This window comes from Erythrolamprus reginae, chromosome 8 (genome assembly GCF_031021105.1).
Source record: "Erythrolamprus reginae isolate rEryReg1 chromosome 8, rEryReg1.hap1, whole genome shotgun sequence".
NCBI classification, from domain to species: Eukaryota; Metazoa; Chordata; class Lepidosauria; order Squamata; family Dipsadidae; genus Erythrolamprus; species Erythrolamprus reginae.
In genome coordinates, this window is record NC_091957.1 from 17,577,804 (window position 1) to 17,594,842 (window position 17,039).

At 40.2% G+C, this 17,039-nt stretch overlaps 2 protein-coding genes across 2 annotated transcripts; both read right to left on the bottom strand.

Annotated features, from left to right (window-relative positions):
* Positions 1-1,876: 1,876 nt before the first annotated feature.
* Positions 1,877-7,265, bottom strand: C1QC (complement C1q C chain). Its single transcript, XM_070759073.1, has 3 exons — positions 7,109-7,265; positions 5,947-6,128; positions 1,877-2,609 (listed from the first exon to the last, which is right to left on the bottom strand). Coding segments are annotated over exons 1-3 (741 nt in total). The 5' UTR covers positions 7,111-7,265; the 3' UTR covers positions 1,877-2,052.
* Positions 7,266-11,492: 4,227 nt separating this feature from the next.
* Positions 11,493-14,854, bottom strand: C1QA (complement C1q A chain). Its single transcript, XM_070758241.1, has 3 exons — positions 14,738-14,854; positions 13,220-13,392; positions 11,493-12,227 (listed from the first exon to the last, which is right to left on the bottom strand). Exons 2-3 carry the CDS (start codon positions 13,383-13,385, stop codon positions 11,656-11,658), a joined length of 738 nt encoding a protein of 245 aa, XP_070614342.1. The 5' UTR covers positions 13,386-13,392; positions 14,738-14,854; the 3' UTR covers positions 11,493-11,655.
* Positions 14,855-17,039: the final 2,185 nt, after the last annotated feature.

Here is a 17,039-nt window from a genome sequence, read left to right on the forward strand (position 1 = left end):
GTCTATTTATATAATAAAACCACTGTCTTGACCTTGGCAACTTTTTAAGATGGGTGGACTCCCAGAATTCCTTGCTAACTTTTAAAAATGGATGGACTTCAACTCCCAGAATTCCTTGCCAATTTTAAAAATGGATGGACTTCAACTCCCAGAATTCCCCAGCCATTCCTTTAGCAACTTTTTCACATTTCTACAGTTCCATATATGTTCTTTGGGGATCCTGAATATTTTTTCCCAATCTTTCATCCATGTATTATTTTAATACGAATGCAAATAATTCTCCATCTTCTGTTGAATTGTGCTTCTTAAAAGAATGATATGGGTGATTGATTGGATAGTTTGCTAAGGTTTCTATAATGTGATTTTTATTGGGTTTTTATTTATATTTGACTCTTGTATCTTTGTATTGTATTTACTCATTGTTGTAAACTGCCCTGCGTCCATTGGGATTGGGCCGCATAGAAGTCAATTAAATTAAATTAAACATGGGTGGACTTCAATTCCCAGAATTCCCCAGCCACTTTTTAAAGAAACTCTTGAGATTGCTGGACTCCAACTCCCAGAATTCCCTGGCTATTCTCTTGGCAACTTTTAAAAATGAATGGACTTCAATTCCCAGAATTCCCCAGCCACTTTTTAAAGAAACTCTTGAGATTGGTGGACTCCAACTCCCAGAATTCCCTGGCTATTCTCTTGGCAACCTTTTATTTTTTTTTTAAATAAATGTTTTTATTAACTATATACATTAAAAACAGGGTACAGAAAGGCAAAGGGAATATATATATAATGTACATTCTAATATTTATAATTTTCTTATATAGTATAAGTAGATGGGGAAGGAGAAAAAAGGAAAGGGAGGGGGTTGGGGAAGAAGGGAAAGAGATGTAAAGGGAAGGGGGATAGGAAATTGGAACAGAAGAGGAGTAGTAAGAAGAGTGTATAGGGCCAGCGTTAGAGCTGGGGCTTTCATGCTTTGCGGCCTTTGTTTTAAGCACATAGGTGGTGTAGATTTCCCTAAAGTTTTTATCTATATGTTTTTGATGTAATTGTTAGTGCCAACACGTATCAGTAGTTTAAGGGTTTGTTCATTCAGTTTCTTTGTAATTTAAAGTTCGTGTCAATCGATGTTTACAATTTGTCGTTTCAGTTTGATATTATGATTTGTGACGTAGATTGCTAGTTTTACAAGTTGTTTTTGTTGGATATTTTTCTTGATGAAGAATTTTTAAGTAATTTCTTTTTTTTAACCAATGGTACCATTTGGCAACCTTTTAACATGGGTGGACTTCAATTCCCAGAATTCCCCAGCCACTTTTTAAAGAAACTCTTGAGATTGGTGGACTCCAACTCCCAGAATTCCCTGGCTATTCTCTTGGCAACCTTTTAACATGGGTGGACTTCAACTCCCAGAATTCCCCAGCCACTTTTTAAAGAAACTCTTGAGTTTGGTGGACTCCAACTCCCAGAATTCCCCAGCGGGTTCTTTTAGCAACCTTTTAACATGGGTGGACTTCAACTCCCAGAATTCCCTAGCTATTCTTTTAGAAACTTTTGAGATTGGTGGACTTCAACTCCCAGAATTCCCTGGCTATTCTCTTTCCAACTTTTAAGAATGAATGGATTTAAACTCCCAGAATTCCCTGGACATTCTCTGGGAAACTTTTTAAGATAGACGGACTTCAACTCCTAGACTCCCCCAGCCATTCTTTCAGCAACATTTTAACATGGGTGGACTTCAACTCCCAGAATTCCCCTCCCAGTGTAGCCAGGGAATGCTGGGAGTTGAAGTCCACCCGTATTAAACTTGGCCCTATTGAGAGACGCAACCTGCCGTAAGCGACAGTGAACCGAGAAGGCAAAAACAGTGATGAGATCGTTGTTGTTTTTCATCGCCGTTGCAAACTCTTTATTTATTCATTCATTTATTTATTTAAAATCAGCGCGGAGGCAGGAGAGAAACCGCGAGCGATAGGACAAGCGAGGGAGATCATGAAGAAGTCAACGGGAGGCTGAAACTCAAGAGCCCAACTCAACTCTTCCCGGAGAAGAAGTTTAATCCGGGAACAGCAGGAAGCCCGAGAAGACGCTGTCAGCTCCGGCTATGCCCACCATACCGTTGTAATCATTGACCGCTAACCAGACCTGGTGTCCGGCTTGCAACTGAAGCAAGACCCCGCCGGAGCTGACTTGCTTGGGGTTGGTGAGATGGTCGCAGAAGCTGACCACCCGCTCTCGATTCTGGTATAGGTTGACACAAAGGTTGGATGTCAAGGAGGTGTGGAAGACAAAGTAGTAGACACCAGGGATGCGGCAGGTGAATTTGCCCGTGGTGGTGTCATAATCATTGTAGGTGTTGGTGATGTTGCCGTGGAAGACTACCGGAGCGTTCTTCACTGGATGGGCCTGGGTCTGGCGCTTGACGGTGAAGGCCGATTGGTACATGAGCTTGTGGCCGCCAGGGTCTCCGGGTGTCCCTTGTTCGCCTTTGGAACCGACGTTGCCTACGGTTCCAGAAGCTCCCCGAGGTCCGCTTTTACCGGGCAAACCAGGGAGGCCTGCTATACCTTGTTCACCTTTGGGTCCGTGGCTTCCTGGGGTGGCTGGAGGACCTATGGATGGAGGGAGAAGGTGAGTTAGAAGCAGCAGAGCATTGCCGGAAGGAGGACATTCAGGTAGCATTCGGCATACAAACCATTCATTTAACTCAGGGGTAGGCCATGTTGGCTCTTCTATGACTTGTGAACTTCAACTCCCAGAATTCCTGAGCCAATCTTCCTAGCTCAGGAATTCTGGGAGTTGAAGTCCACATGTCATAGAAGAGCCAACTTCGCTACCCCTGGTTTAACAGAATAAGAGTGCTGGAAGGTCTGGATGAATATATATACATACATACATACATACATACATGCATGCATGCATACATACATACATACATACATATATATATATGTGTGTGTGTGTGTGTGTGTGTTTTCGTAGATTTTCACGGGTACAGGTATGACGGTCTTGGTATATTCGGGTTTCTTCCTGTGTAGGATTTGGAAATTTCTGGCGACGTTTCGACGAGGTCCCACTCGTCATCTTCAGGATGGTGTTTCTGTCCTTGTTCTCAGGCGAACACTGCGAGACCTGAGCTGCCTTCCTTCTATAATCAAACCACACCCAGCCACCAGTATTTATAGAAGGAAGGCAGCTCAGGTCTCGCAGTGTTCGCCTGAGAACAAGGACAGAAACACCAGCCTGAAGATGACGAGTGGGACCTCGTCGAAACGTCGCCATAAATATTTTTCAGAGTATAGTTTTTGGGGAGGAAAATAGGGAAAAGAATCTGCTTACCGGATATTAATCTGCCTAGTGTCCTTAGTCTGGTTAGTTTCAGCACATTATTTTATCCCCTGGTTAGGGCTTTAAAAAAAACTTATTTGGAGAGAGTAACAATGAAAGAGCTTGCAAGCCAGTAAGAGTTGGGAACATTGTTAGAACCTGGTGAGGGCTGAAAAGAAAAATACTTGGAGCAAGTTAGAGTAATGAAAAAAAACCTGCAAAAACCTAGAGCTTGGAAAATATTCTTTGCAGAGAGTAACAATGAAAGAACCTGCAAAGGCAGGGCTTGGAAAACATTCTTAGCTAAGGGTAACAATGAAAGAGCTTGCATGCTGGTAAGAGCTGGGAACATCGTTAGCATCTGGTTAGGGCTGGAAAGAAACTTACTTGGAGCAAATTAGAGTAATGAAAAAAACCTGCAAAAACTTATAGCTTGGAAAACATTCTTTGCAGAGAGTAACAATGGAAGAACCTGCAAGATAAGTGCTGGGAAGATCGTTAGCACCTAGTTGGGCTTGGGGGGGGGAGGAAGCTTTTAAAAAAAAGCTGCATTCAGAGTACCTATTAGAAATAGACAAAATAGAAGAAACGGTTGAAGAGCCAATGATAAACGTGGGCGACTGGGAAAAGACCTGGAACATAAATTGCAAAATCATGAAATCAGGGGCATTCAAAGAAAATTATTATTTTAAGATTTTTTTTTAAAAAAATCTTTATTTATTTATTCATTCATTCATTCATTCATTCATTCATTCATTCATTTATTTATTTATTTATTTATTTATTTATTAGATTTGTATGTTGTCCCTCTCCGCAGACTCAAATATTGAATATGTACATTAAAAAATACAAAAATGCAGGAAAGAAAGAAAGAAAGAACAAAAAGGAAAGAAAAAGAAAAGACAAATCACACTTACAAGAAACATGAGGTTCAAAGTTCTATTATAAGATGATTCATAGATGGTACTTGGCACCATCAAGATTAGCGAAAAATCTACTCCAGTTTTAAATTCGACATGTTGGGAATGCAAGAAAGAATTAGGTACCTTCTTTCATCTGTGGTGGACACGTCCCAAAGCAAAGGAAGATAACTGACACAGAAATAGAATTCACTCCAGAATGTATGTTATTAGGAATCAAGAAAAAAAAAAAACCTAAAACATACCCTAAATATCTAATTATGCACATAGTAACGCCTGCAAGGGTATCATATGCACAATTTTGGAAGAATAAAGTGATTCCACCAGAAAACAATATTAGAGATAAAATTTACAGAGTTGCAGAAATGGACAGGATGACAATGGAGATTAAGAGAACAAGCAATTCAGAATATTCATTCATTCATTCATTCATTCATTCATTCATTCATTCATGCATTCATTTATTTATTTATTATCAGAATATTACGAGATTTGGAATAATTGGTATAATTGGATTAAAAAGAGAAGTAAAGGGCTGTGAAAGGATGTATGACCTTGGAAATCTAGGGAATAAATGATTCGGATTATTACGATACTTGGAATCTATGGTATAAGTGGATGGAGCGTAAGGTTATTATAATGTGTAATGGCATACAAAAACAGACAAACATATATGTAATGTAATGAACAATTTGTAAAGGTAAATATAAACTGACATATAGAAATGTAAATATATACTGTAATATGTAAAAATGAAAATATACTGCTCAAAAAAATAAAGGGAACACTCAAAGAACACATCCTAGATCTGAATGAATGAAATATTCTCATTGAATATTTCATTTGCACAACTCTTCCATTTGCACAACAGCAGGTGAAGTTGACTGTCCATCAGTGTTGCTTCCTAAGTGGACAGTTTGATTTCACAGAAGTTTGATTTACTTGGAGTCATATTCTGTTTTTTAAGTGTTCCCTTTAATTTTTTTTTTGAGCAGTGTATAAGAAACATGATAAAATGGGTAAGATTTGTAAAAAAGAGAGAGAGAGAGAGAGAGAGAGATTTTGTGGTGTATACACCTTCTTTTATTTATTATTTTGTAAAACTCAATAAACAAAACTTTAAAGAAAAACGGGAAATATATAAACATGAAATACAATGTATATAAGGGGGATATGATCGAAACATTTAAATATATTAAAGGGTTAAATAAGGTTCAGGAGGGAAGTGTTTTTAATAGGAAAGTGAACACAAGAACAAGGGGACACAATCTGAAGTTAGTTGGGGGAAAGATCAAAAGCAACATGAGAAAATATGATTTTATTATTTAGTAGATCCTTGGAACAAACTTCCAGCAGACGTGGTAGATAAATCCACAGTAACTGAATTTAAACATGCCTGGGATAAACATAGATCCATCCTAAGATAAAATACAGAAAATAGTATAAGGGCAGACTAGATGGACCATGAGGTCTTTTTCTGCCGTCAGACTTCTATGTTTCTATGTTTCTATAATAATATAGATGTAAATGCAAGAAATGTATATGTATACATATTCGTTGAAGGCCTATGTATTGTTAGGTATGCATGCTTTTACGGTGGAGAGAAATAAATAAAAATAAAATTTTTACAGTGAACAAAGTGGGGTTGATTTCCAAACCCAGCTGTCGAATACGCCCAGAATTGTCCAAATCAGCTACTAACCTGGTTCTCCTTTGGCTCCCTTATGTCCATCTCGTCCATCTTTCCCAGGGGGTCCTGGGACTCCAGGTAGACCCGGTGATCCATAGCAAAAGTGTGGGGGATCTGCAGCCCAGGTGAGATCTCCCAGGATCAAGAGGAGGAAGGCCCAGACTGTCATCCTCACCAAGGTCCTCCTGTCCATCCTGCGGGGAGGTTAGAAACAGGGGCAACTTTTAAGACGTGGTGGGCTTCCAATCCCAGAATTCCTTAGCTAGCGTGCTGATGTGGTGGACTTCAAATCCCAGAATCCACAGCAAGATGGCTGTGTGGAATCCTGGGTGTTTGAAATCCGTGTTTTCTTAGGTTGAGGAATTCACATGGGATTGTTAGAAAAAGACAAGTTGACTGAGGTTGGTTAAGAAGTTTCTAATAATAATAATAATAAGAGGAGGAAAGGAAAAAGAGGAGAGGAAAGGAGAGGGGGGGAAAGGAAAGGAAAAGAAAGAAAGAAAGAAGGAAAGAAGAAGGAAAGGAAGAATAATGAAGGGAAAGAAAAGGAAAAGAAAGGAGAGGGAAGAAGAATGAAGTAGGAAGGAAGGAGAGTAGAGGAGAGGAAAGAAAGAAAGAAGGAAGGAAGGAAGGAAAGAAAGGAAGGAAGGAAAGAAAGAAAAAGGAAAGGAAAGGAAGAATAATGAAGGGAAAGGAAAAGAAAGGAGAGGGAAGAAGAATGAAGTAAAAGGAAGGAAGGAGAGGAGAGGAGAGGAAGGAAGGAAAGAAGGAAGGAAGGAAGGAAAGAAAGAAGAAGGAAAGGAAAGGAAGAATAATGAAGGGAAAGGAAAAGAAAGGAGAGGGAAGAAGAATGAAGTAAAAGGAAGGAAGGAGAGGAGAGGAGAGAAGAGGAATGAAGGAAAGAAAGGAAGGAAGGAAGGAAAGAAAGAAGAAGGAAAGGAAAGGAAGAATAATGAAGGGAAAGGAAAAGAAAGGAGAGGGAAGAAGAATGAAGTAAAAGGAAGGAAGGAGAGGAGAGGAATGAAGGAAAGAAGGAAGGAAGGAAGGAAAGAAAGAAAGAAAGAAAGAAAGAAGGAAGGAAGGAAGGAAGGAAAGAAAGGAAAGAAATAAAGAAATAAAGAAATAAAGAAATATTAAGTAAATGAATAAATAAATTCTGGGGAGGGTCTCTTACATCTCATGAATCCGTGGGATCCTCGCAGGTCTGCAGGCAACGGGAATTATTACAAGTGACCAGCAATCTCAACGCAGGGCAGGAAAATCGGCTTGCCACATCATCAGATTTAACGAGGAAGTTGGTGGTCCCCAAAACAAGAAGACAAAATAAAAAATAAGGAACTAGTCCATTCTGTTTTCTGCTTCTCCGTTGAATCGAAAGCCTCAGCATCAAGGCTTAGGCTGCCATGTAATCAGATACAGTATTTTCAATCCCCCCTTTCCCAACCCTGGGAGGAACTCCTCACCCAATGGCCTACCTCCAAGGGCTGTTGTGAAGGTGTAAGTTCTCCTTGCTTAAAGCAGGGGGTTGGGCTGGAAAACCTCTAAGGTCTCTTCCAGCCCCCTTATATATTGGTAATTTTTTGCAATGTTCTAAGACCAAATGTGTGTGTGTGTGTGTTTTGTTTTTGTTTTTTATAATTTTATTTATTTTATATTTTATTTTTATATTTTATTTTATTTTTATTTTTTTGTTTTATTTTATATTTTGTATTTTATTTTATTTCATATTATTTCATATTATTTCATATTATTTCATATTATTTCATATTATTTCATTTTATTTCATTTTATTTCAATTTATTTTATTTATTTTATTTATTTTATTTATTTTATTTATTTTATTTATTTTATTTATTTTATTTATTTTATTTATTTTATTTATTTTATTTGTTTTATTTGTTTTATTTGTTTTATTTGTTTTATTTGTTTTATTTTTATTTTGCCAAGTACATATTGGCAGCATACAAAGATATAACAACATATATATGATACTAGTAAGAGAGAAACATTGGGACAGGGGACAGAAGGCACGCTGGTGCACTTATGCACGCCCCTTACTGACCTCTTAGGAATCGGGAGAGGTCAACAGTGGAGAGTCTAAGGGTAAAGTTTTGGGAGTTAGGTGATGATACTATAGAGCAGTGTTTTTCAACCAGTGTGCCGTGGCACACTAGTGTGCCGCGAGACATGGTCAGGTGTGCCGCGAAGCTCAGAGAGAAAGAAAGCAAGAGAGAGAGAGAGAAAGAAAGCAAGAGAGAAAGCGAGAGAGAGGGAAAGAGAACAAGAGAGAAAGAAAGTAAGAGAGAGAGAGAAAACAAGAGAAGAGAGAGAGAAAGAAAGCAAGAGAGAGAGAGAGAAAACAAGAGAAAGAAAGAGAGCAAGAGAAAAAGAAAGCAAGAGAGAGAGAAAGAGGGAGGGAAAGAGAGAGAGAGAAAGACATAGAGGGAGGGAGGGAGAGAGACAGCAAAAAAGAGGAAGGAAGGAAGAGAAAGAAAGAGGGATGGAGAGGGAGAGAAAGAGGGAGGGAGAGAGAGAGAAAGAAATAGAGTGAAGGGGAGGAAGAGAGAGAGAAATAATTTTTTTGTCCAAACTTTTTTAAGCCGCCCCCTCCCCGCTCCATGTGCTCCAGGGTTTCATAAATGTAAAAAATGTGCCGTGGCTCAAAAAAGGTTGAAAATCACTGCTAGAGGCTGGTAGTGAATTCCAGGCATCAACTACTCAGTTACTAAAGTCATATTTCCTGCAGTCGAGTTTGGAGCGGTTTACTTGGAGTTTGTATCTGTTGTGTGCTCGTGTGTTGTTGTGGTTGAAGCTGAAGTAGTCATTGACAGGAAGGATGTTGTAGCAGATGATTTTATGGGCTATGCTTAGGTCGTGTTGAAGGCAACATAGTTCTAAGCTTTCTCAACCAAGGATTGTAAGTCTAGTTGTGTAGGGGATTCTGTTGCCAGTGAAGGAGTGGAGGGCTCTTCTCATAAAGTATCTCTAGATGTTTTCTAGAGTGTTTTATGTCCGAAATGCGGTATGGCTTCCAGACAGATGAGCTGCATTCAAGGAAAAGCTGAGAATGTGTTGGCCCCACAAGAAGGAATGAAATTACATAGAATCCCAGGGCTGGAAGGGCACTTCAGAGCCAATCTAGTCCAGCCCTCTGGTCCAAGGCAGGAGATCTGCTTATACCATCCCCCATTGAACAGTTGTGCAATTAAAAAAAACCCACCTCCAACAACAAAGCCCCACAACTCATTCAAGCTCTCTCTCTCTCTCCCTCCCTCCCTCCGTCCATCCATTCATCCACCTACCTACCTACCTGTCATCATTATCTATCTATCTATCTATCTATCTATCTATCTATCTATCTATCTATCTATCTATCTATCTATCTATCTATCTATTTTTCTATCTATCTGTCGTCTCTCTATCTTCAATAATATTTCTCTCTTTCTCTCTTCAGCCTTCTATATTTATCTATCTATCACCTATCTATTTAATTATCTATCTATTCATTTATCTGTCTGTCTGTCTTTCTGTCTGTCTATCATCTATCTATCTTCAATAATCTCTCTCTCTTTTTCTCTTCAATTATCTATCATCTATCTGTCTGTCTGTCTGTCTGTCTGTCTGTCTATCTATTTATCTGTCATCTTTCTATCTTCAATAATCTCTCTCTCTCTTTCTCTCTTCACTCTTCTATTTATCTATCTATCTATCTATCTATCTATCATTTATCTATTTATCTATATATTTGTTTCTGTAGATTTATCTCTCTATATATCTAGCTAGCTATCATCTAACTATCTAACTATCTCTCTATCTCTCTATCATTTATCCATCCATCCATCTATGTATGTATGTATGTATGTATGTATGTATGTATGTATGTATGTATGAGAATTTAGGTGGAAAGCATCTTGGAGGTCTTATAGTCCACCCCCTGCTCAAGACCATTACAATCAATGAATTGGAATTTGTTGTTGCTTCCCCCAACCCCAAAATCTTCAACCTTACATTATCTACAATTGACCTCTCCCCTTTTCTAAGAGGTCTGTAAGGGGCGTGCATAAGTGCACTTTTGTGCCTAATGTCCCTGTCCTACTGTCTTATTATCCTTTCTATTACTACGTTCTACTTATGTTATGTTATGTTAATATGTACTATAACACTATACTTGTTTGACAAATAAATAAATAAATAAATAAATTGATATAGAGGGGACCTTGGAGGTCATCTAGTCCAACCCTCTGCTCAAAAAGGAGACCCTCTATATCATTCCAAACAAAGGGATGTCTAGTCTCTTTTAGACAACCCCCAGAGAAGGAGCCTTTACAGACTGTTACAGATGTGTGTTGAAAGATGAAAGCCAGATTGGTAGAGCCGAAGGGACCTCGGTAGTCATCCAGTCTGACCCCTCACAGGAATTCGAATTAGGTTGTAAAATCCATGAAAAATTTAGCTGTCTTCAAGAACCAGTCACAAGATTCTTCCTTCACCGCAGTTGTGTCTTTCAAAAGCGGCTGAACAAGGCATCTCAACTTGAAAAGCATAATATTATCCGAATATTTTTACTCTGTTCCAGACAATGTGTAGTCTTTAATTCGAGGGTTTCTCCACTTTACGATGGCTCATTGAAGAAGAGTGACAGTGCTAAAAGAAAGGGACTTACGACTGTTCCTCACACTTACAGCAGCTCTGTAGAACCTCCCTGTTCCAAGGCAGTGTATCTCGAGAGTTGCAGAGGGAGATTTGCAGAGGCAAAGCATGGTTTGTTTGGACCAAGAATTAACTTTGGGGAAATTGTTTTTTTAAAATAATTTAGTGCTGAAGGATACCAGTCGTGATACCTCTTCCGCAGATCATTGAACAGGTACATGGGTTTTGGGATCCTCCCTCCCTCCCTCCCTTCTTTCCTTCTTTCCTTTGTTCCTCCTTCCCTCCATCCCTTTCTTTCTTTCTTTCTTTCTTCCTTTTTCCCTTCTTTCCTCCCTCCCTCTCTCTCTTTCCCTTTCTTACTTTCTCCCTTCTTTAATTCCTCCCTCCAACTTTTCATCCCTCCATTTTTTCCCTCCCTCCTTTCTTTTTTCCTTCTTTCCTTCTTTCTTTCTTTCTATCTTTGTTTCTTGTCTTTTTTGTCTTTCTTTCTTCCTCCCTTCTTTCCTCCCTGCAACCCTCCATTTTCCTCCCTCCCTCTTCTCCCCCTTTCTTTCTTTCTCTCCCTTCTTTCCTTCATTCCCCCATCCTTTCAGTCCTCCATTTTTCTTCTCTCCATCCCTCCCTCCCTCCTTTCTTTCTTTCTTTCTTTCTTTCTTTCTTTCCTTCATTCCTTTCTTTTTTCTGTCTTTCTTTCTTCCTCCCTTTCTCCGTCCCTCCATTTTTCTTCCCTCACTCCATCTTCTCTCCATTTCTTTCTCTTTCTTCCTTCCTTCCTTCCTTTCTTTCTCTTTCTTTCTTTCTTTCTATCTTCCTTCCTTCCTTCCTCCTTCCCTCCCTCCATTTTTCCTCCCTGCCCCCCTCCCCCAAGAACCTCCACCAAAGTGAATTTCAAACAATGGTTGCACAGCTTTTATTAAAGATTTTATTCGTCAGCAAGAAGGATCTGCTTCCTCCAGAGGACGGAAAGAGGGAGAGAGGAAGCGCCAGGAAAAAAACCCTGTCGATGGGGCCCGGGGCCTCCCTTGCAGGGGTGGCGCGCAGGCAAGTGAAGCATTTGCACCCAATGGCAGATCAAGCCTTGGTGGGGAACAAGAGGAAGCCACTGAAGACGCTATCGGCATCCGTCCCACTGTAGATGTTGGCCCCCCCTGGAGGGTCACTGTCCAGCCACACATTGTCCCCCGGAGCCAGGCGGAGGATGCTGCCCCCCGAGTTGACCTGAAGAAGACCCTTGCTCTGGTCACAGAAAGTAGCCACCGACTCGTCCCGGTGCATCAGATCCAAACAGAGGCTGCCTTTGGAAACCACCTGGAAAGAGAAGTAATAATAGCCGCCGACTCTGCAGGTGAATTTGCCCGTCAGGGTGCTGTAGGCGTTATCTTGGTTAGTGATGCTGCGGTCGAAAACCACGGTTTTAGGCGAGAGGCCTGGAGACGGCGCCTTGCGGGAAGCCGAGAAGGCCGTCTTGGGTTGGTCCTGGATGTTTCCAACTTGACCTTTCAGGCCCCTGTCGCCGACTTCTCCTGGGGGCCCGATGGGGCCATCTGGACCTCGGACACCTTGGTTCCCCGGTTCTCCTGGAGCGCCGGGTTCCCCTGGTTCGCCTTTCGGGCCCCGGATGCCGCTGCTCCGCGTGCCCAGCCCTGGAAAGGAAGGAATAGGGGGAAAGGCACCTTCTTTCATGCATGGTGGACGTGTCCTGAAGCTAAAAAGTATTGGGGAAACCTTCATAGATGGTTACAAGAAATAACAGGAACCATCATTAAATTTACCCCGGAACTACAGTGGGACCTCTACTTAGGAACTTATTTTGTTCCGTGACCCAGTTCTTAAGTGGAAAAGTTTGTAAGAAGAAGCATTTTTTCCCATAGGAATCAATGTAAAAGCAAATAATGTGTGTGATTGGGGAAACCACAGGGAGGGTGGAGGCCCTGTTTCCTCCCAGGAGATTCCTAGAGAGGCCCCACAGAGGCTTCTCCCTGCCTTTTCTGGCCCTGTTTCCTCCCAGGAGATTCCTAGAGAGGCCCCACGGAGGCTTCTCCCTGCCTTTTTCCGGCCCTGTTTCTTCCCGGGAGATTCCTAGAGAGGCCCCATGGAGGCTCCTCCCCGCCTTTTCCGGCCCTGTTTCCTCCCAGGAGATTCCTAGAGAGGCCCCACAGAGGCTTCTCCCTGCCTTTTCTGGCCCTGTTTCCTCCCAGGAGATTCCTAGAGAGGCCCCACAGAGGCTTCTCCCTGCCTTTTTCCGGCCCTGTTTCTTCCCGGGAGATTCCTAGAGAGGTCCCATGGAGGCTCCTCCCCGCCTTTTCCGGCCCTGTTTCCTCCCAGGAGATTCCTAGAGAGGCCCCACGGAGGCTCCTCCCTGCCTTTTCCAGCCCTGTTTCCTCCCAGGAGATTCCTAGAGAGGCCCCACAGAGGCTTCTCCCTGCCTTTTCCAGCCCTGTTTCCTCCCGGGAGATTCCTAGAGAGGCCCCACAGAGGCTTCTCCCTGCCTTTTCCAGTTACAGTTTTGGAGGCTCGGATGTGGAAATTTTTTTTAAAAGAAGAAGAGGGTGGGAAGGGCACCTCAGAGGCTATCTAGACTGACCCCGCCGATGGAGTGTAGAGTCAAGGGGTGTCGGGTTTTTTTTTTACTTACCTGGGGCACCTATGTCTCCTTTTTGGCCCAGTCTTCCGGTCCTCCCTGGGGCTCCCGGGTGACCGTCTCTGCCGTCGGTGGCTTTGCAAACATTGGTTTGCTGGGAAACCACGATATCCAACATCAGGATCAAGGCGGCCGCCACGAACCACAGGTGGCAGGCCATGTTGACTCTACAGCCGTGAGCAAAGAGGTGGGTCAGAACCTCGTTTCTTTTCTCCCAGCCCCTAATTTTTCCTACTTGGGGAGGGAAGGGGAGGCAATTGCCCACCTCCCAGGAGTGTCTCACACACCTCCAATGACAGAAACTGTTTTCAAGGCCTCCCGTTTTACAATTCCAAGCAATTTATTTTTCTGGATGAGCCGCTTTGAGTTATGAACTTAACCCCCTGTTGGTCTGGGATGGGTGTGGGGTCGAGCTTGATGACCTCTGAGGTCCCTCCTCATGGTTGTTATTCCGACATTTCTGTCTGTCATTTTGTCATTCTGTTATTCTGTTGTCCTATTTTTCTGTTATTTTATCATTCTCTTATTCTGACATTCTCTTATTCCATCATTCTATTATTTTATCATTCTGTTATTCTATCAATGCGTTATTCTCTCATTCTATTATTCGGTTACTCTGTCATTCTGTCATTCCATTATTCTATAATTCTAGCAATGTCGTTCTATTCTATCATTCTATTATTCTGTCATTCTGTTATTCTGTCATTCTATTATTCTGTCATTCTGTTATTCTGTCATTCTATTATTCTGTTATTCTGTCATTGTATTGTTCTGTTGTTCTATTACTTTATCATTCTGTTAGTCTGTCATTCTATTATTCTGTCATTCTATTATTCTAGCAATGTGTTCAGTCATTCTATTATTTGTTTGCTCTGTCATTCTGTTATTCTATTATTCTGTTTTTTTTATCATTCTCTTATATTTTCATTCTCTTATTCTGTCATTCTATTATTTTATCATTCTGTTATTCTGTCATTGTATTATTCTGTTATTCTATTATTCTATCATTTTGTTATTCTGTCATTCTATTATTCGGTTACTCAGTCATTCTATTATTTTGTCATTCTATTATTCTATCATTCTGTATGAAAGGGTTTCCTGCTTAGGCAGGAGGTTGGACTAGAAGACCTCCAAGGTCTCTTTAAATGTATATAAATTTAATAAAAACTATTTTTAACAACAACAACAGAGTTGGAAGGGACCTTGGAGGTCTTCTAGTCCAACCCCCTTCTTGGTCAGGAGACCCTACACTAGACTAGACAAGGGCTAGATGACCTTACAAGCCCCTTCCGACTCCATTAAATAAAGTTCAAAGGTTGAGAATCAAAGTTCCCAGGTCTTGCTGGGCAAGAAATCCAGGAGAACCTCAACCATTTTCAAATGGAGGGACCTCCACAGCCACCATCCCTTCTGGTCAGCAAGCAGGATGGTCCATCATAAGTGGCCAAAAGGAGCCAAATTAAAGGATCATCCGGAAATCAAATTGAAGGAGACTCCAAATTACCAACTTACCTCCTTGGGGAGAAAATGACCAGATCCCGACCAGATTTCTGGAGACAAATGTTTCACTCGGCTGGCTGAATCCCAGATGGCTGAGTTTGGCTGAGTAAAGAACTTTTTCCTTCCTCCTTCCCCCCCTTTCAATTGCTTCCTTCTTGCTTTCAGCCCCCACCCGCCCGCAAGCAAATTGTTTTTGCTTTTTGAAACAAGAGGTTGGGTTGGGCACATCGTCTTCTCCTTTCAAAATAGAAGGGGAACTATGACACTAAGCTGGGGTAGAATTGCCCCTACTTCAGTATTTTATTAATTTTTCTATTATTTTATTTTTTATTTTATTTTATTTTATTTTATTATTTTATGTTATTTTACTTTATTTTATTTTACTTTATTTTACTTTATTTTATTTTATTTTATTTTATTTTATTTTACTTTATTTTATTTTACTTTATTTTACTTTATTTTATTTTATTTTATTTTTTATTATTTCATTTTATTTTACTTTACTTTACTTTACGTTACGTTACGTTATACTACTTTACTTTACTTTACTTTACTTTATTTTATTTTATTTTATTTTATTTTATTTTATTTATTTTATTTTATTTTATTTTATTTATTTTATTTTATTTTATTTTATTTTATTTTATTTTATTTTATTTTATTTTATTTATTTTATTTTGTTTTGTTTTGTTTTGTTTTGTTTTTTATTTTATTATTTTATTTTATTTTACTTTACTTTACTTCACTTTATTTTTTATTTTAATTCTTAAAATTTATATTTATGTATTTATTATTTAGTTCATTGCTTATTGCTTATTTATTTGGAATAGAAGACCTGCAAGGTCCCTTCCAACCACACACTTCTATTGTTCTTAGAAGAAAGTAAAATGATCATAATCTGGGTTATGTTTCTTGTCCTATCCATGTCCATAATAATAATAATAATAATAATAATAATAATAATAATAATAATAATAATAATAATAATACCCAACACTGTAGCTTCTTAACTTGTAAAACTACATGAATAGAATCCGGCAAGTTTGGGGGGGGAAACCGTCGTCTTATTTTGATTAAATCTTGGGTGTCCATTAGCACGCATGAAATATGGCAGTGTGCTGGGGAATTCTGGGAGTTGAAGTCCAAATATCTTCAAGTAGCCAAGGTTGGGAAACACTGAAATATGGGAAGCGAAACAGGAGGGAAATTGTCTTTGCTGAATCAAGCTAATTTTAATCCTCTTTGTTTATTTATCTTCATTTATTCTTCGCTGTCTTCTGACCAGTTTTGCTGAAGCAACATCGGGGAAAAAACCCCACGCCACCTTCTGCTTTTCTGGAAGCCGTCTCCTTCCTTCTTTGGATCCAGCTAATTTTCACCGCTTTGCAAATTTTTTATTTTTTTTTTTAATTTTTGCTCTCGTGTGACCAGACAGAGATAAATAAAAGCACCCTGACGGTTTCGGGGAATTTAAAAAAAAAAAAGGAAGAGGGGATTTTAGGAAGTGGGGAGTGGGGGGTGGAAGTGCCCTGCAAGCCGATATTCCAGTTTTTGTGGGTCAAACATCCGGGGTGGATTGGTGAGATCAGCTTTTGTGACTTTGTGTACCCTGGGAAAAGGGGAACACAACAAGCCGCTGACCCCTGTGCAGATTGCAAGTTTGCAAAGCCTGATTGTGGAAATCACGGAGCAAGTGCTATTCAGCTGCCACAAAAAATAATTTATTTATTTATTTTGTCCAATACACAATAGTACACAATGAAGGTTATAGAGCAGTGTTTTTCAACCAGTGTGCCGCGGCACACTAGTGTGCCGTGAGACATGGTCAGGTGTGCCGTGAAGCTCAGAGAGAGAAAGAAAACAAGAGAAAGAAAGAAAGAGAGAGAGAGAGAAAAAGAAAGCAAGAGAGAGAGAGAAAGAGCAAGAGAGAAAGCAAGCATGCAAGAGAGAGAGAAAGAAAACAAGAGAGAAAGAGAGAGAGAAAGCAAGAGAGAGAAAAAGAAAGAAAACAAGAGAGAGAGAGAGAACGAGAAAGAAAGAAAGAGAGAGAAAGAAAGAGAGGGGAGGTGGGAGAGAGAAAGACATAGATGGAGGGAGGGAGAAAGAGAGCAAAAAAGAGGAAGGAAGGAAGAGAGAAAGAAAGAGGGATGGAGAGAGAGAGAAAAAAGAAAGGGAGAGAAAGAGGGAGGGAGAGAGAAATAGAGCAAAAGGGAGGAAGAGAGAGAGAGATTTTTTTTGTCCAAACTTTTTTTAGCCGCCCCCCCCCCCTCAGTGTGACCCATGGTTTTGTAAATGTAAAAAATGTGCCACGGCT